Here is a 20485-nt window from a genome sequence, read left to right on the forward strand (position 1 = left end):
TACTCTCAGAACTCAGAACTTTAATAAAAATTTTGACCATCATGCATGCAATCTGTAATCTATGGATAGAAACAAGACTTTTTTTTTCTTTTTCTTTGATATCTGCTTCACTCAGATGTATAATTATATGGAAGAAAAGATCTTCGGGTTTATATTGACTTTATAGGTAGAAAAATATGTGCTATCTAACTGCTATTCTGTATTTTTCTTTTTTTTCTTTTTTTTTAAGATAATATTATTATTTTGTTCAGGCTTCATTATAGTATTATAGTAACAAAATAAAATCTGTTCTGCAAAGCCCATAGTAAGATCATTTAACATTACAATCAAAACCTGTCTAAACTGTCACATTCTCTCTTACACAGAAAGAAACATGTATGCATGAAATATTTAGCTGCATACATGACACTAAGGGTATCACTTCTGGGGATCTTTCAAAAAGTTTATAGCATATTTTATTTTTGAGTAGATATATAATTTCTATAGTATATTTTAAATTAGAACTATAGAATAGTGTACAGAAATGACGGAGGAGATTCTGTATCAAAAATGGAGATTCTGGGACAGTTGCAATGATTCTATATTAGTGATGGAGAACGGTGGATGGAAATGTAGAATTGTAGATGCTAGAGTATGTATGTGTGAAGGACGGTCTGTGAAGCAGCGGTGCGTGACTGTCAGGAAGACAGCTAGAGTGACAGCAGCTCCACTGAGCTGAAGGTATTCAAGCTCCCTCTTACAGCTGCTGTCGTCGCTGTGATGCGGACGTGGGCACTGCCTGCATAATCACAATTAATAGACTAACAGCTGGAACAGAGTGTGTGTGATGAAGTCAGTGAGCACTGTGTATGAAGTACACATTTCTGCAGATGTCTGTCATATTCTGTGAGTGAGTGAGTGAGTGAGTGAGTGAGTGAGTGAGTGTGAGAGTGAGTGAGTGAGAGTGAGTGAGTGAGTGATTGAGTGTGTGACTGAGAGTGAGTGAGTGAGTGAGAGTGAGTGAGTGATTGAGTGTGTGACTGAGAGTGAGTGAGTGATTGAGTGTGTGACTGAGAGTGAGTGAGTGAGTGAGTGAGTGAGTGAGTGAGTGAGTGAGTGAGTGAGAGTGAGTGAGTGAGTGAGGTGAGTGAGGTGAGTGAGTGAGTGAGTGCGTGAGTGAGGTGAGTGAGTGAGAGGGAGTGAGTGACTGTGAGTGAGTGAGAGTGAGAGTGAGGGAGTGAGTGTGAGTGAGGTGAGTGAGTGAGAGGGAGTGATTGACTGTGAGTGAGTGAGAGTGAGTGAGTGAGTGAGTGAGTGAGTGAGTAAGTGAGTGAGTGAGTGAGTGAGTGCGTGAGTGAGGTGAGTGAGTGAGTGAGTGAGTGAGTGAGTGAGTGCGTGAGTGAGGTGAGTGAGTGAGTGAGTGGGTGAGGTGAGTGAGTGAGTGAGTGAGTGTGAGAGTGAGTGACTGTGAGTGAGTGAGAGTGAGAGTGAGTGAGTGAGTGCGTGAGTGAGGTGAGTGAGTGAGAGGGAGTGAGTGACTGTGAGTGAGTGAGAGTGAGTGAGTGAGTGAGTGAGTGAGTGAGTGCATGAGTGAGGTGAGTGAGTGAGTGAGTGAGTGAGTGAGTGCGTGAGTGAGGTGAGTGAGTGAGTGAGTGAGTGAGTGTGTGAGTGAGGTGAGTGAGTGAGTGAGTGCGTGAGTGAGGTGAGTGAGTGAGTGAGTGGGTGAGGTGAGTGAGTGAGTGAGTGAGTGTGAGAGTGAGTGACTGTGAGTGAGTGAGAGTGAGAGTGAGTGAGTGAGTGCGTGAGTGAGTGAGGTGAGTGAGTGAGAGGGAGTGAGTGACTGTGAGTGAGTGAGAGTGAGTGAGTGAGTGAGTGAGTGAGTGAGTGAGTGAGTGAGTGAGTGCATGAGTGAGGTGAGTGAGTGAGTGAGTGAGTGAGTGCGTGAGTGAGGTGAGTGAGTGAGTGAGTGAGTGAGTGTGTGAGTGAGGTGAGTGAGTGAGTGAGTGCGTGAGTGAGGTGAGTGAGTGAGAGGGAGTGAGTGACTGTGAGTGAGTGAGAGTGAGAGTGAGTGAGAGTGAGTGAGTGAGTAAGTGAGTGATTGAGTGAGTGAGTGAGATTGAGTGAGTGAGTGAGTGTGAGAGTGAGTGAGTGTGAGAGTGAGTGAGTGAGTGAGTGAGTGAGTGAGTGTGAGAGTGAGTGAGCGAGTGTGAGTGACTGAGTGACTGAGTGACTGAGTGAGTGAGTGAGTGAGTGAGTGTGTGTGTGTGTGTGTGTTTGATGATGGCCTTTTGTTTAGCTAGTCTGGAGTGTGTATGCTGCTGTTCAAGGGATGGAACGGATGCAAGTGGGGCTGTCAGTCGCTATCCATGTGTATCTGTTTGTTTGTGTGTGAATAGAGAATCCAGAAAGTGCTTGTGTGTGTGTCAGGCAGGCTAGGGATCAGAACAGCCTCATATATATGCAGTGTGGTTTCCTTAGGAGCAACAGCAGGCAGCATGAGAGAGAAACACAATTTGCTTTTATGTTTTGTAATATTTAATTTTATCACACATAATTGCTTTAGCAACACAAACACAATTGTCAAGATTACAGAGCCTTTCAATACTTAATTTTGGCGAGTATGACAGAGAAATAGAAAGGCGAAGCTAATGCAAATGTAGGCGTGTTTTGTACCCTGGTCACAGGAGCGATTGGAGAGAGCGCAGAACCACTGCAGCACCGCTAATGAAGATCTGAGTAGCGGGCTGATGGGAATGCTGGCATAAAGATGCAATTTATGCAATTCGGATCTCATCATCAGTTACTTTGTGTGCTGTTCACCTGCACATACAGCCCACAAACTGATCAATAAGTAAGTGAGGGTTGTGGATTTGAGTCGGTTTGGTGTCGGGTTGATGGTTTTTGGGGCTGTGAGATCATCTGCTGTCTGAAGTTTCAAGAGGATATGTAAGCGGCTCTGACAGCAGGTGTTCATCTCCTGTTCTCACTCTCAACGCCCCAGAGAGGAAGCGTCCTGTCAACAGAACCAATCAGATTAAAGTGTCCCATTCAGATAGGGACATCAGATACGAGAGTGTTCTGTCTGACAGACATTTATCAAATAACTAGAAATGATGGGAGAGAAATAGATTATGGCTTCAGATGACTTAAAGCAACACAATTTCTGAACATTTTGTTTTAACTGTGTCCTATCTACAGTGTGGAGTTTTGTTTGAATTTTGTCTAAATATGTAAACGTTGTTTTCTTTTTTGTTTTTTTGCTCGCAACTGAAACTAGGAAGTGGATTTTTAGTTCCCAGAATGATCATAAAATAAATAAAATAAAATAAATTTTAAAATTCATTTGATTCGTATCTTATCGAATGTTATCAAATCTCACATCGTCTCACACTTTCACTGAACTGTAGCACTTTAATGAGCAACTTTTTGTAATCTCCTGCTTATTGGGGTATCCATCAATATAGACAATGTTTTGGGACTTTGTTGTGTTGATTTCACAGCACAATCCTTTTCACAATCTCTCTCAGTCTCTCTGCCTCCTGTTGTTCCTTGGAGCATGATGGAGTGTTTTCATTTTTCATCTCGATCATCATCAGAGAAATGCTGCTCATTAGGCTTGGTTTAGCCTAGTCTTTTGATAAATGGGAACACAAAATCATATTTTATGGGAAATCATACAGTGTTTCATCTGGTAAAAATCCGATTGGACGCTTTCATGTCTTACGGCCGGTGTAGAGCTAGACCTGATGTTTTAGCCGTACAACAAAAGATACAAAGAGGTCTGTTAAACATTCCTGTCTGGTTCAATCAATAGGAAAAAATATTACATTAAATCTTAGAGGCTACCAACAATCCTGTTCACAAAATGCATTTTTTGCAAATAGAGCTGAATGAATGGAACATTAAAGAAATATTTTCAAGAAACAATCAGCAGTAATATGCCAGCATGCAGTGCTTTTCTTTTTTGAATGACTTTTATTTTCAATATCATTGTCCCAGTCCAAATAACACCCCATAATCATTTTACAAACGTTTGATGGTGTTTATAGAAAGACAGCCCATTTCATTGTAACATCTTATTCATAGCAACTTGAGAGAGTACTAAATGTACAGATTCATTCTGATGACAGCTGCATTTACAGTGGCCAAAACACAGAGAGCTTTAGAACAAGAATCAAAATCATTGTCACCTGGAAATGTAACTTTACCAATACCTACAAAAAGAGAAAGAGAGAGAGACTCAAAGACACAAAATAAAAGTACACAGCACTATTTCCACACAGAGACTGTTAGTTCATACAGCATCCGTGTATGTTTTCATGTGTTTTTTCTTTCTCATATATTGTGTTGTGTACTATATTCATAGATCTTATATAAAAGAAGAAAAAAAAGAGGTACTCATCGATATATTAGACATAAATATAAAAAAGTTAAGGTACACAAAGTACAAAGTTTTTATTTCTATGGCAACAACAGGACATGTGTCAGGTTGTTTTCGTATGGAATATGGAGCAATGTAATAAAGTGTACCTGCAGCAAATCAAAAGCCAAAGACCATTTCAGATCCTCCCTGACTAAGCCGTAGTAAAGAGTTTCTGGTTTCTATAAGTTTAAACGGACAAGGAGGAATTTGGCGTAATCCCTCCTGACAGCCCTGGGCTTTTGGGGGGTATGTTTAGGAGTACGCTCTGCACCATATGAAACCTGTCATCATGAAATGTGACTCTGGAAATGTGCGTCACTTAATAAATAAAGTAAAAAAAGAAAAAGAACAGAACTGAAGCCAACAAAGATTTTTGTCTGTAAACATTAGACAATTGACTTTTATAAACGTTCATAGATAGATGATGCCTGAGTATATTACCACATGAAAACAAAAAGTACAACACGACAACAAAATAAGCCTTTACAATAAGCAGTATGTAATTTACATGTCAATAACGAGGACGCTCTGATTTAGATGCATTTGTCATATAAAAAAACATATTGCACTGGATTCAGCAGGTTTCATTCAGAGAAATTTCTGATAGACTCGAAATGAATGAGAAAGCACATTCAGGTGTAATGCACAGACGATGAAAATGGTCAGTTGTCCGTTTCCCTTAGCTCCGCCCCAATGGTTACTGTTGTTCATTTAGACAAGCCGTATGGAGTGTGCACACCAAAAGCAAATGTAATTATTTGTGAGTAGATTAGCCTATATACAAAATCAACCTAAAGGGGCAAATAGACTTTAATTTGCAATTGCTGCAAATGTGCGATGTTCGCCTTAATCGTGTCTTCCGCACAAGTTGAAAAATTTCAGCTCGAGCGGTAAATACGCATGACATGTTGTGGCGCAGTCCAATCAGCAAAGAGCTTATTGGAATGTTTGGTTTGACACATCTGGTTGTATCAGAAAATGGAGGAGGGCATTCCTGTAGCCGTCTCCAGGCACCCTGAAATGTATGACTTCGCTTCGGTTTTGGTGTACACACACCATTACAGAATGTAAAACATAAGCTTGTCTTGTGATATGGCAAACAGTTGGCAAGGTCCAGAAGGATTGGTCATTGGGTTTTTTTAAGGCGGGGCTTAGCACAAAGTCAATTAACCTTTTTTCCAGCAGATTTTCATTCAACTGATTCTAAGCTTTGTGTCAAGACTGAAAAACAAATCAACATTTCAAACTCAAGTCCAACTCCAGACATGTTTATCAGACTCACAGCACAAATCTTCTGCTTAAGAGAACATTTTCTTTTCTCAAAGTGTCCCGTTTAGCACTTATTTGGACTTAAAAATTAAAATAAAAACTTACTCTTGAAACCTCCAAAATGTCTTTAGTGCATCTTATCCCATGCAGTTTCCTAGTGATTCCTGGAATTCCCTAATTATTAGGAAAACTACAGCTACAGCAGAAACAACAGTGTTTTTGAGGCTTGGCACAACATCAGTGTACATTTGTCTGTCTGTAATGTCTGCAGTGGCTTATGCAATGGAAACAAAAATCTTTTTCAAACTTATCCACTGATATTGTGATAAAAACTATTTTTAAAAAATCACACAGATAGAACAGAGGTAAATATATAGAAAACACATTTACACATGTACATAATACAGAGCTTTAGTGTTCCAGTATATAATTAGTACGCTTTCTAAATACCCAACATGATTGGCAAGTGTGGTTCACATGATCTCTTAAATTGGTCAATTATAGATTGTGAAAAAAGGGGGTTTTCAAAACTTCATATGTATTGCTGTCTTCCAAGGATGAATACAGGAATCACAATTCTCTACTGGTTCTAAACATTTTTAGTAACATCTGAAAACCTATGTTTAAATTTACTCCAAGATGTTCGGAAACAACGCTTTTCCTCGTTCACAGTGTTTGCCTTTGTACAATATGTAATTGTAATCATTAAACATCTGTCCTGGGATAAAATAATAGTATCCTCCCTCTTATTTTCTTAACTCATCATGAATAACTGTCCTGGTCTGTTTACATACTGCTACCCACAGTGAAGCTCTTTGGTCTAGTGATGCTCAACTATCACACACACATTCTCTCTCTCTCACACACACACATGCACACACTAATAAAAGTGTTATTTGTTCCTGCTGACTTAATCAATAAATGAAACTGATTGGCACATTTCATGCTGTTTGCACATTACTACATTTCTGAATTTATTAAAATGATTGGCACTATACGATTCGGTTTCTAATAATGGAATATTAACCTTTTAGTCAAATTTAGTATAAATTATAAACTGTTAGTTTAAATTAAATCGTACCACACAATGACAGGGACATTCATGGTTTTGTTTTAGATTTAAATATAGAAGTAAACAAATGGCACAAATGACTAGGCACGGAAATAAACTATATTTTGTCCTTTATGAGTCTATGCACAGGGCTGATAACTGACTGGTGATTTATTCAAATTAAGCTTTGTTATTCAAATGTAGAGGAGGTTTATTAGCTATCTGGTAATGTTTTAATAGATAACTGATTGTGATATTTAGGCTTGACCCACAAACTAACAGTTTTCTGGTAGGTATCATACACCTCTCTGAGGGTCTGTGAGTCTGTAAACATGATTAACCCATACAGGTAATTTCTCATCAGTGATAAAAAAAAAAGGAAACAACAAGCGTCTGATGCATGGCTTTGGCAAATCAAATAAGCTTTAAATGCATACTGAATCTGGCTTCCACATTGTTTGATAGCTTTAAAAAAAACGACTTCATTAAACCTCTGCTCACAGATTAACAGTCCCAAGAGTCCGGTTGAATTGGGTCTGTTTGACTCATAAGTAACATTGTTTGTATAAAAATAGAGACTATTCCTTTAAAACAGGGCCTAGTAACAATGTAGTGAAATTAAAACCTGGGTATACTACTATATTTCTCAATGGGTTCTTTTTTCTCTCTCTCTCTTTAAATGAATAGTGCTCCATATAAATATTTTTTTTGACATTTGTAACACATTTCCTCAGCTATTTCAAAACATATTTCAAATACATATTCATACTTTTTATACAAAAACGGATGACACATTGATATTGGGAGACAGTCACTGAAATTACATGATGTGTCTGTAATTTTCCACAAAACTGAATGCGTCCCATCTATATATGTAGTGGCACATAATGGCATTATTGGCACAAAGTTCAGGAGAGTCTTTTCTCCACACAAGCAGACGTATCATCGTGTCAGAGAGCGTCCCATGGCCTCTCCACTCCAGCACACCCACATGTGCAGTAATACACGTATTCAATATATCAGCTCTAGGTATAGCATCTCTAAAATGATCGCATGTCTATGGAAAATAATTTGGGAGTGGTATCCATAGCACTGCATCAGTCTAGAAAAATAAACATCTTCAGTCCATTTCTAGAGAGATCAAACATTTGTACAAACTGCCTGATCATCTCACTTCCCGTCTCTGTAATTGCTTGTCGTTGTTGTTCTTGCGGTTTTGTTTTGCTTTATTGTGTTTTAGTCTTTTGTGTTTGACTCACAGGTTTTCCAATGAGATCCTGAAAGATACATTGAAAAGATTCAATTAAGTATTTAAATATTAAATTGACTTTTTTAAATAGAATAAGAACTGATAATAAATAAACTACTGTAAAAGTATGTAAGAAAAAATGTAAGATTTAACTTACATGTTACTTTAAAGAACATAATATATATATATATATATATATATATATATATATATATATATATATATATATATATAATTATTATTATTTTTTTTTTTACTTTTGTTAACAAAGATGAATAAATACTGTAACAAATGTATTGTTTGAATAATAAATACTGAAGCAAATGCATTGCTCAATATGTGAAATTGTTACCAATTATTTCCATAAAAGGTGTTCATTGTTAGTTTATGATACAAGTGTTACATTATATTAGTATTTTCATGTCACACTATATCTCTGCTGTTGGTGTAAATTCTGTTTCAGCACAATTTTTAAAAGATATGATCCACAAACCACAAGTAACTGTGACTTTCTAGTAAGTACACAAGCACGTGTCAGAATTACACCATGTGGACTTCAGAGTCATATGAAATACAGTACATACCAGGGCACAAACTGAAGACGTGGGCTCAACCCAAAGGTAGTAAAGGGGCCTCAACAGGAGATCTCAAACCATTTCTCCGACACAAAGGCCACAGGGATTAGCTGCCTTTCAGTGGGCGACGGTCTGGAATAGACAGACAGATCAGCTCTTCAGTCCTGTTGCAGATATAAGCACTTCTGTCCTATTCCCTGATATATATATTTTTTTATATATATTTTTTTTTTAATGTGGCGACTACATTATTCCACAAACAAAGCATCCACAGTTACATTTCCTCTAAACCCTCTCATCTAGGCTATTGCGTTCTGAAGCATACACTATTAAATGAAACTACATTGATACTATTCATACAATTTAAAGCTCATACTCATACTCTTTTGTTAAGACCAGGGCAATGGAAGAATGGATGGAAGAATGGAAAAAAACAAGACTAAACAACTGTCACAACATACTTGTCTGAAGAATAATGACTCTCTGGCAGATTAAACTGGTTATTTCCAAAATGCACATTAATGGCTAAATTATTCTATTATTAAAGATCATAGCAGAGAAACATGTTAAAAGCAGCACTTTAAGAATGGTAAAAAAAAAAAAAAAAAATTATATATATATATATTATTTATCTTATATATATACAGCCTATTGTTTTTTTTTTTTAAATGACGACATTCTTGCATTCAAACACAGTTTAAATGAAACAAAATGCAGGGGTTTTAAGACCTCTGATATTTAAAGTTTAACTATTATTAACTTGAAAAGCTGTCATAAATATCTCAAATGTAACTCATGACTACATGAAAAGCAGCATGAGGCACGATGCAACAGCAAGAGAGTCTGTCTGTGTGTGTGTGAATGGCTATAGTGGTGTTGCATTACAGTGGAAGAATTTAAACACGCAACTTCTCTAAGAACGTTTTAACATGGAAACATGTTCTTTATCTCTCAGCTAAAGAACAATTCAGAAAAAGTTACAAAACTCTGCACTTACACTGCAGGCACAAATATGTCATTTGAATCACTTGAGTACCACAGTCCCACATGTGGGATCGTTATTTCTGTGCCCCCGGGAGTACGGTCACACATATGGGATTTAGAAAGTACAGCCAGATTCAAATGTGCTTTTGCGCTTTGACTGGAGCCGAGCCAATGATGGACTCAATCTGCGCTTGTCATGTATCACAATTATGTACTGTTTTCAACCACATAATGTTTATTTTAAGTTTCAGACATTAAAAACACATAACTACTAGAAAAACAATAAGTAATACACACTGATTTTACAGCAGTAATAAAAATCCAGTCAATTATAATTTGACGATGGGTCCAGCTTGGGACGGCCCTGTGTGTAGGTAACTATAAACTTCTCTCTATTCTTCTAATTCACCAATCACTTACTTTCATGTATTTCACGAGAATGTGTTGTAAATCTGGCAGATAAAGTATGTTTCTCTGGATTGCTGTGCCCATCACTCAGTATAGATCAACTAACAAGATCATAATGAAGGTTTGTAAACCACAAAACACATTCACTTCCATGTATTTGAGAATCGGAATATCATTTTATGACACAGTTAACAAGTTTGTGATTGTTTTATTACATTGAAAAAATTAAGGAAAAGCGATCTATCTTTCATACAGTGCTATTGTGGCTGCAGTGTGTCACGTCGCCATGGAAATAATAAGGCGTTCTAAAATAACAGTCGCCGTAAAAAAAAACTCACTGTGGGGGGTCAGTGTGAATATTTCAAACACACGCGTGAAAGGGTTAAGAAACTACCTCTTAGATCTAAGGTACTTTATTTACGATTTGGGGTAAAAATGGTACAAATTATGTAACGTTTAACTTTTTTAAGTTTTTTTTTTTTTTTTTTACGTTTTTTGGATGCCAGTCCAGTGACAGTTTTGTACCATTTTTTCTGAGACTGCACTGTAAAATGTGTGCTTTTCTGTTTTTAGGTGAAAACGGTGTTGTGTAAATGGCCCCTTAGTAAAAAATAAAAAAGAGAGAGAGAAAATGGCTAACAGCCAGGGTTAAATGTGATGTGCACTTTAAACAGCATGTTATACATTTGTGGATAAAGTTTCTTCTGCTCTGCTTTGGTCCAGTGTTCAAGCTTTTTAGAATGAACATTATTTCTGACAGCACTGAACCTACTCTAAGCTATGAGGAAGCCAAACCCTGTCAGAATGTACGGACAGGGCTGCCAGTGCAGTATCTTCACTGTCAGCAACAGCAACATCCAGCCCAGTTTTTTCTACAGAATATATATTAATCTTGGACTCTTGCCTGTTTCCATTGTAGGAGGTCTTGTAGATGGGTGTGTGCTGGATCATCTCATCTGTGTACACCGGTATGCCGGCCCGCACGCACTCGTGTGAGCACTGTAAACTGTCATTGTAGGCGGTGAAGATGTCCATCTTACTGGGCACGCGGGCGGGCGTGAAGTCGGTCAGGTTTTGACAGCTCTCCTCTTGCTGGTTGATCTTTCTCTGATGGCTGCTGTGTCGGCCATTCCCGGACTGCGCACAACTACAAAAACACGCACCAAATTCACAAAGCCAACATAAAATCATACCTTGAACCGCTGTGTCTGTCCTACACTTAACATGGACTGGGGAGGCAGACACAGACAAATTTAGCTCTGTTCGAAACCTAGTGAGCCTCCTCGCTGTGTATTTCCTAAATAGGCATTCTGATTGAAAATGACTGATCTGAAATGCTCTACATAGCCAGCAAAGTGCAGCAAAATGACTCAACAAAAGATTTCAAGCAAAGTCCACTAAAGGAGTTAGAGCTTTTTCGAATTTGGCTCCCGAACTCTGGAATAGCTTTCCTGATAATGTTCGGGGTTTAGACACACTCTCTCTGTTTAAATCTAGATTGAAAGCACATCTCTTTCACCAAGCGTGCATCTCATAATTTGTGACTGCAGTTGTATCTGATCAGATGTGCATTATTATTCTTTGGCTTGGGTTATACTAATTAATTTTATTTGGTTGGAACAGCAGCTACGCTAATGATGTCTCTATTGTTTCTCTGTTTTGCCACGGGATTTACATCATGTGGTAACTAGGATTCACACAAGCTCCAGTTTGGATCCAGAACACCTGAGAAGAGATGATGCTGACCCTCAGAGGACCTCAGATGATGCTAACCCTGAAACAACATACAGAACTACCAAATATTGCTGTGTGATAAGTGTGATAATATCATATAATAATTGCTGTTAATATTGTTCATCATCTGGTTGACTACTTCTTGTATTAATTTAATCCAAAAATATCTGCCATATGCACATAAACTGACAGTCACCACTGATAAGCGACTACTAAATATTTTAAAAATTAACATTTCTTTATGATACAAATCATTAATTTGTATCATAAAAAGTGCTATACAAATAAACTTGAATTGAACTATTATAACTACCTTTTTTTGCCTTAAATAGTAAACATAATTATTTTCATTATTTTAATTAACTTTTATTCATATAATTTTGACAATTTTTAAAAATATTTTTTCAAGTATTTTAATAATGTAAAAAAAGGTATGTTTCTAATCATTTACAAATATATTTTTATTATTATTACTACGATTTTTCATAAGTAATTTTCAGTATTTGTTTATTCTTGTTTAATGAACATTTTAGTTTCTAAATATTATTTTTACAATTGTTTGTTATTTCCATTTTTATTAGCATTATTTACATTATTAACCATTTTTTTAAATAATTTTATAATTTAATGAACACTTTGTGACACACACACACACACACACACACACACACACATATATCTCCCACATTCATGTTGCAATGCACTCTGATAATGCTGTCTCATAGAAGATTCATAGAGATCAAAAGAAGTTATCTTGGGTGCCTTAAAATGCTGCCTAAAAAAAGAAGCTCAAAAGGTTTGGGAAAGAGCTATTGTGTACGAGTATCCAGATTGCTTGGTGCAATAAGGGGTCACTGTCCACATTGACAGACAGAGTGATAGAAAAGGACAAATAATAAACAGACAGAGGGACAGGAATAGGGAGAGACAAACAGGAGGAACACAGACAGAGGTCACTGACACAGTACTGAAAGAAAAGAATGTTTCCTACCAGTTTTTAAGTACTAGAGTCGTGATCAAGGCTGCAACGATCATGATGAGGGACACAGTGATGGTGATGATCTGGTGAACAGCCAGACCTAAGAAGAGAAAAACCAAAGACAAAGCATAGTTATCAATGTCTCTATGGCAACTAATGTGAGCTCCAGTGCCTCTTGCAAGGTATTTGATTGCAATAACACTGATACTGCATCTTAACATGTACTGCTCTATCTATGCCAGAATAGCGTCTTCTAAGCCCCGTCTGCCACCGTTACACCATTTCACAAAGTCTGGAGCATGAAACAGCTTGACTGGGAGAAGATGGCAAGCATACCAGCTGGCTAAAGTTCAGCAAACAACAATTAAAGCAGAACAAGAACACTTTGTTCCAGAATAAAGAGTGTCGCAAGAACTACAGTATGAGCTATGCAGTCTTTCTCACTCCGTCACTCCCGAATGGATAGGAATGAAACCCCACGGGGAGCCACAGTTACAGACGTTTAGATATAAAGAGTACCACGACTTCCATTTCTTGCTGGAGCTGATAAGAGTGAAGAAAGCAATTTTATGGATTTGCCCATCAATATTAAAGTGTTTGTGTGCGGGTCTGCAAGGAAGAGCAGCATCCATATTAAAGTATGTGGAATATGAGAATGTGGTACAGCTTAGCACATTTATGCGAGTGTTTAGTGTGCAGGACTTAATGGAGTTTCAAAGTTTAGCATTAATTTATTCACATAACCATTTCAGAGTTATAACAGTAGTTAACCTTACCTCACCTTGCGCATTAGCTTCACATGGGGTTAAGTGTCAAGCTCAGTATGAGACACAGCATTTGAACGTGGGCTGTGTGTAAGTTATAATGTAATCTTGAATGGGGATAAAAAAATATATATAAACAATATAATCTATTAATAATGAAGGAATTTTCCATGTTTTTTTTTTTTTTTCATGTGTTTTGCCTCTATTTTGAATATTGCATTTATTGGATTAGTTTTTTAGGGTTAACAAAAATTTCCATATAAAATAACTAGATAATATCCTGTTGTTGTTTTTTTGTTTTTGTTTTTTGTTTCCTTTTCCTTTAGTGTTAGTTAAATGTGTCTGTTCATTTATATATATATATATATATATATATATATATATATATATATATATATATATATATATATATATATATATATATATATATATATATATATATATATATATATATATATTATTATTATTAAAAGACATCAGTTTATTAAACTGTGTCCCACAAAAGTGATTTATCTATAAATACATTTAGGCCGCCTTTGTACATTACAAATTACAAGTACAAGATTAAGTCTGTGCAAGTGTTTCTTGTAAGATATGGGTGGTTGGCATAAAATACTTTTAGGACAGTGAGAATATAAAATAATTTTTACAAATATTTTGCTGATTCTTTTAGAATTATTATGTATTCAGGTGCTATGATATATTAATTGGGAGACTAAGTGCAATATTTACATATATGAAATTAGCAGACACATTAACAGAAGCAGCATACCAAACAAAAGCAATGTCAATGAGTCAACAATATGTACTTATATGCATATATTTCTATAATTTATTGATTACATGACAAGACCCTTTAAATGAATTAAGACTGTGAAAAACAAAACAGAAATGTGGCCACTTATGCAGTACATCCTTATTTTAGGTTAAAGGCACATTTTATGCATCAACTACCCATATGTGTTGCTTCCGCAACTCATTAACATTTGAGGCTGAAAGATTTACATTAATTGATTTACAATGTAAAGATTAAAGATGTTCAATGTTGACACTGTTTGGCAGTAATCAAAAACAAAGTCTTCTTGTTTTTGTTTTTTCTTTTTCTTTGGAAAAAATATAACAAAATAATCCACTCCACCGCAGTACCCAGTTTGCAACCGTCACACCGTCAGACTGTTTGCATTATTCAGTATGTAGTTAAAAAAAAAAAAAAAAAAAAAAAGATTTAACCATTTCAAAACCAGCATCCTCTTCCTACTGCATTTGTTTTGTTCAGCTAACACGGCAGCAAATATAACTGCTTGATGTAATACTGTATATGTGTGTGCTTCAGTCAGTTTATACACATCATTTTCCTTTAGTGCCCCTTGTGTTAGGCGTTTTTCATTTTAGAGTCAATTAAAGGAATGTCTCAGTGCTGGCAGAAACGGCCAAGGTATGTCATACTGTGTTGCTGTACAGAAAACCCTGGAATGGTTTACTTAACCCTACCGACCTCTGGGGTGCTGTGCCCCTCAGGTTCTGGCTGAATAATCAATACTAGAGAGAGAGCGAAAAGAAATGGGATATAAACAGAGGAGAGAGAGAGAGAGAGAGTTAAACACTTCAGTTTTGTGCACATGTGTGCATGTTTCCAAACCTGTACATGCTGTATATGTGTGTATGTGGCGTAAACATCTGGGCCAGTTCTGACAGATTACATTAGCCTTGAGGGCCAACAAGCTCTGCTGAGTAGTACTCCTTATGGAATTTTTTTTTGAACCACTTAATTTAAAGCATTCTCATGTTTTTGAACATCTAGTGTTATGCACTCTATTATTTAGTTGTGTGTTGTCCATAGAAATGCATTTTTCAGTACTGTAAAACGATGTCACTAGGAGATGCTGCATGGTGTGCAGACCAACTAATTGATAATGAAATTTGTTCTTGATTATTTCTAATCAATCAGTCTTAACAAGGGGGTGTGAAGTATTGATCCAGAAAAGAAATCAGTTTGTTCGAATGCAGTTTTGATTCACTGTAGGCAGTGCATGCCTTACAGGTTGTTTGTTTGACCTGGAGGAGAACTGGTTAAGGTTCAGAGGAGTTCAGACACTCGTTTACATCATACTGGCATTCTGACTCTTCCTGATTGCTTACCTGGCACTGTAACTGATGGAAGCATGCAGATGCATCTGGGAAAGCTCTCCCTCACTTTCCCTGCCTGTGTTCTGTGTCTGGGTCAGAGCTGGGTTAATTTTATCTCAGTCCCTGGCCTGAACACTGCTCCTTGGCATGTAGTCCCCCAGCAACACAAACACATAAACATATCAGACAGCATTTAAATTTCCCTCTCTCTCTTGCTCCGTCCCTCTAACTCTGAGATGGAAGGCAGCAGATTGAATTGAGAGAGTGTGTCAGATGATATATTCAGGTGTTTATGCATCTCTGAAATTTTATGAGACGAGCTCTTCGTCCTCAGCATTTCTCTGAGTCAGAACTCTTGTTGGCTTCTTGGGCTTTTGTTTTATGTATTGATTTTGGCTCACATTTTTTATTCTCCCCGTTCTGTCACACCGAACCCACCACATTTGTGCAATGTAGAGCATTATAATACCAGAGTAGACGAATGCAAATGTACCCCCATTATATTCTTATTACTGCCACCCAGGCAAAGAGAACAGGGCGTACATCATCTTGTCGCACCTGGACCTATAATGAGAGAGATAGGCACACCAATTCCAGTCAGGGAAAGTGTCAAAAGAGGAAACATCCCTGTGGTATGGGACAGACATGGAGTCACCTTGCTTCAGGTGCTCAGGGTGAGCCTTTGTTTCCCTGGGCGCCTTGCCAATAATCAGGACAAAAGAGCCCAACCCTCATAGGCACTATACTCTACATCCCAAACTCTCCAAACCACAAAGATGCAGAATCCTCACGCCCAGAGATATTGCTAAGTGTTCCTGTTAGAACACGCTGAACTTTTTAACTATTTTGGGGTGTTGTTTGATTTAATTGTTTCAAAGAGTTCAAGGCTGGCTGATTTACATGACCCCCCTGTAGCCTCAATTAACAGCCATTCAAAATTGGTATTTTATTAAAGGTCCCATGATGTGGATTATTTTATTTTTTTTGTTTGTTTTATTTTTTATTTTTTTTATGTTTCCGGAGATGTACTTTATTGTTAGTATGATTTTCACATAATACAATTTAGAAATAAAAGGCATTTTTATATCCTGATTTTAGCCTCTGGCTTGAATGCTCTGTTTGAAGGGGCGTGTCTGCTGTGAGAGTCCAACTGTTGTGATTGGCTGACATCTTTGCATTTGAAATTCGTATTATATGTGGAAATTTTACTTTTACAATTTTTTTTTTTTTTACTAATACAGCTGTCGAAATTAACGAATCGTGTAAATTCAGATTATAGCGTTATTTTTTTTAAAATCTTTTCCGATCACAAGAAAGGCTGCAGTGATGAGCATTGAGTAGAGAGTAGACTCAGTGTTGCCAGATTAGGCGGTTTTGAAATTGATTGTGCGGATGAAAAATTGGCTTTGGCGGGTGGACAAAATTTGGGCTGGTTTGGGGTCAGTTTTCAAACATATAAATTGTATAGGCTAACTGGCTAACAAACAAACCCAAGTGTGCATATACTGCACCCAAACAGTCATCACGATGTTATAAACACGCAGCCGTAGGCTACTTTCAGCCAATCACTAGGGATCTGCAGACAGACCTGATGATTCATGAGTGATGGGTTTTGTAGCACTATCACGGATCTTATTTAAATGTATGAACCATATGAGTGATCGTAATGCCTAAATATAAGTGTTTTCACTCTCAAAACTTGAATTACATCTGTTGAGGGAGAGATGACACAAAGGCTCTAATATCACTGCAACTTATATTGGGCACTTTTTTGCATTTAAATTCTGAATGTTGACACGGAAAATGATGGATGTGTTTTTTCGAGGGTATCGGTAAATTACTTGATTGACGTTTTGACTGTGCATATTTTAGGCAAAGCATATTTGGTAATTGTCTTTAATATATTTCCCCCGATTTTATCCATGGGAAATGTATCTAACGTTATTATATATTATTTTGTCGTCATAATTTCGTTTTAATGAGTTGAAATGGCTCTTAACAGCCTAGACTGACATATTCTATCACACTATTTTGACACTTAAATTTTTGGGCATTTTTTTTGTTGGAGTGGGCGGGTTTTTGTGAGCTATTGGGCTGGAAATCGTCCATACAATCTGGCAGCACTGAGTAGAGTCTGTTTATCATGTGAATGCAGTGATCTCATCATTGCAATGTATTTTCTCTCACAAAATGATTTTTACCACAACTAACTGCAAACACAATATCGACATGACTAAGAGAAACAATGTAAAGTTGATCGTTTAGTCACTGCTTGATTACTGATGTATAAACAGTATTAAACGATTGAGAAAGAAAGTCTGTGTGAACTTGAATAATTAGCTACACATCAGAAATCACTGATCACAGATTAGGCATTAATGAACACTGTTACTCACTGTTTGTGGCGGTGCTGTCGAATCCATTTCTTAAAATTCTGTTGGTAAAGCTTGTGTTGACATTGCGACTGAATTTAATGTAAAAAAAAAAAAAAATAATAAATTGAATACATTTTATCCAAATTCTTTGGACGGGCAAAGCAGAGAAATGTGATGTAATCTTTCCAGATCAGCCCGTCTGAGCTCTCATTTTCTAAAAGGCAGAACAGGACACCCAGGGCTTGGTTTACACCTATTGAAATTTCTAGCCAGTGGGGGAACCATAGACAGGCTAGGGGAACTCAAATTAATGTGAAAAAAACCTCAAAGTGAAAATGTTTTTGTTTTCATTATCTTTAATCAAAATGCAGTAACTTTTTTGGTCATAACATTCCTTTTATTATGAAATTTTCAAGGTTGCATGGACAGATGATAAAAAATATTAATCAGTCAGGGATGAAAAAAACCTCAATGGGAATTTATATTAAAGTGTAAGAATTGCATCCCTCAAGCAAAAGAAATAGCAAAAGGAAGTTTAAATGTAAATTTGCTTTCATTTGTAATCAAGGTATAGGTTTATAAAAATAATTTTACTGTATGTTAAAGTTTTTTTTTATTATTATTATTATTAAAATATCACAGTGATAACTGACTTTATGTATATGAAAAAAAATATGTGATTCTAAATGGGAGAGGTTTATAGTTTAATAAAATATATTGTTGAGCTATTCACAAAATATCACACTAGTCAGTCAATAATGTCTGAATACTTTAAAATTGTTTAAAAAGTGATAATATGAATATATGTGTAAAAATAATTTAGTAAAAAAAAAAGTAATACTTTTGTATACTACAAAAGGAATGTAGAGCTTTGTTTATCCTCCACTATATCCTTGCGATCAATAATACTATAAGACATTTTTCTTGTCCTGTTCTGAATATAGTTTTTCATGGAAATACATTGAATAATATATTTGTATATGCTGTGTAGTGTTGCCTTTACAGTAAAAAAAAAAATATTGTACAGAAATGAGTCGAACCAGACAAATTAAAGAGTCTATCAAAGCGTAATTGAAATGCAACACTGGACATCACATGAAAACCCATGAGAGTACTGCACAAGTCCCATTGACTTCCCCCACCCAGCAGAACCAGACTGAAATTCCTAAGGGGGAAGGGCTTTAAACCTCTGTCTCTACAGAACATTCCTATGTCATGAGAATGGCAAAGAAACTGCTTTTTGTACATATATATGGACCAGAATGAACTCAAAAAGACTTATAAATGAATCATTCCATCGCTTAACTCCATATTCATTTATGTGTAACCCGGACATTCGACTATCATGTATGATCACTTATTGTGTATGTCTTTTGATAACTATAAGATACATAGTCATGTCTAGTATTGATATAATCGAATCTGCTTGCTTGATATTGTCCAGACAATAATTTATTTGTCCCATGTATCATATTTGTGTAATAGGAATCATGTCCAAAATTAAACCCTGCAAGGCAAGAAAATTCGGACCACATGCTTGGTAAGATAAACAAATGATTTATGATACCCCCGAGCCAAGACAATATCTGATTGGTCAAGACAACATTTGAGGTGTGGCCAACAGGCCAGTTTAAATACCTTGGGACACCATAAAATCTTTGCCTTTAGTCTCTGCTATTTGTCATGCCTGCTCTTAGCTTTTAGCTTGTAGCTTTGCTACGTAGCTTTAGCTTTTAGTCTCTAGCTATGCTGCTGCTATCAGTCATACCAGTTTCCAGTCTCTAGCTATGCTTCTGCTAGCTTGTAGCTTCTAGCAGTGCTGTTTAGTCATCACAGTTTGAGCGCGGTTGCAGCGTGCTTCAGCCTGCACGCCTGCTGCTACTTAGCCACGATGAGAAGGAACACAACCTAGTCTCGTCAAACTTTATTTCTTTTCTTTTCCATTTGAGAGTTTCGTGTTCTGAGTTAAGTTTTGTAACGTTAAGTCTCCGATGCCTGACCTCGGGTGCCCGTTCAACTTCAACCAGCGCACACGACTCAACAACGCCCAACAACCACGGGCTTCCCAAGACATCACTTCAATCACTACTGAACTTCCAGCCAATCAGCAACACCGGGATACCCCTTTCAACGGGAGTCCCTTTCACAGAAAACGAAGGCAATGTATCCCCAGATATTTGTTGTGCTGGTGCATCTAATATAATTTTAACCCCATTGAGGAACTCAATGCGAGCCTTAATTAAGTGATTGATGGTTGCTCATGTCTATGCAATTTAACGTATTGCTGTAAACTTGGGATTCCATATTTCCATTCTCTTAAACTCATCTTTCCCTAACTTTATATCTTCCTGCAACTTGTGTGAATGTGTGAGTGCGTGCGTTTATGTGTTAGATTAGTTTACATGTCTTAGATTTATCTAATAAAGCCTTATTCATATTGAAAAGAGAAGTATCTTGTATACTTGAGAAGTATGTTGTGCTTACAAGTTAATGTCTTAAACTGCCGATCTTGTTACTGTGCTAATTGATAGTGTTTCACTATAGTTTGGTTATTAGTATCCAGCGCAG

The 20485-nt window shown here is 36.8% G+C and overlaps 1 protein-coding gene across 1 annotated transcript in view; it reads right to left on the minus strand.

Moving 5' to 3' along the window:
* Positions 1-3941: 3941 nt before the first annotated feature.
* Positions 3942-20485, minus strand: part of LOC128018729 (adherens junction-associated protein 1-like) — a 50676-nt gene continuing 34132 nt past the window's right edge. Inside the window, exons 3-6 of the mRNA XM_052604455.1 lie at positions 12664-12751; positions 10843-11085; positions 8556-8678; positions 3942-7999 (exon numbers count right to left, since the gene is read on the minus strand). Of these exons, the coding sequence (XP_052460415.1) occupies positions 8606-8678; positions 10843-11085; positions 12664-12751 (404 nt within the window). The 3' untranslated portion in view covers positions 3942-7999; positions 8556-8605. The remainder of the gene's footprint in view (positions 8000-8555; positions 8679-10842; positions 11086-12663; positions 12752-20485) is intronic.

This window comes from Carassius gibelio, chromosome A8, assembly GCF_023724105.1.
Source record: "Carassius gibelio isolate Cgi1373 ecotype wild population from Czech Republic chromosome A8, carGib1.2-hapl.c, whole genome shotgun sequence".
NCBI classification, from domain to species: Eukaryota; Metazoa; Chordata; class Actinopteri; order Cypriniformes; family Cyprinidae; genus Carassius; species Carassius gibelio.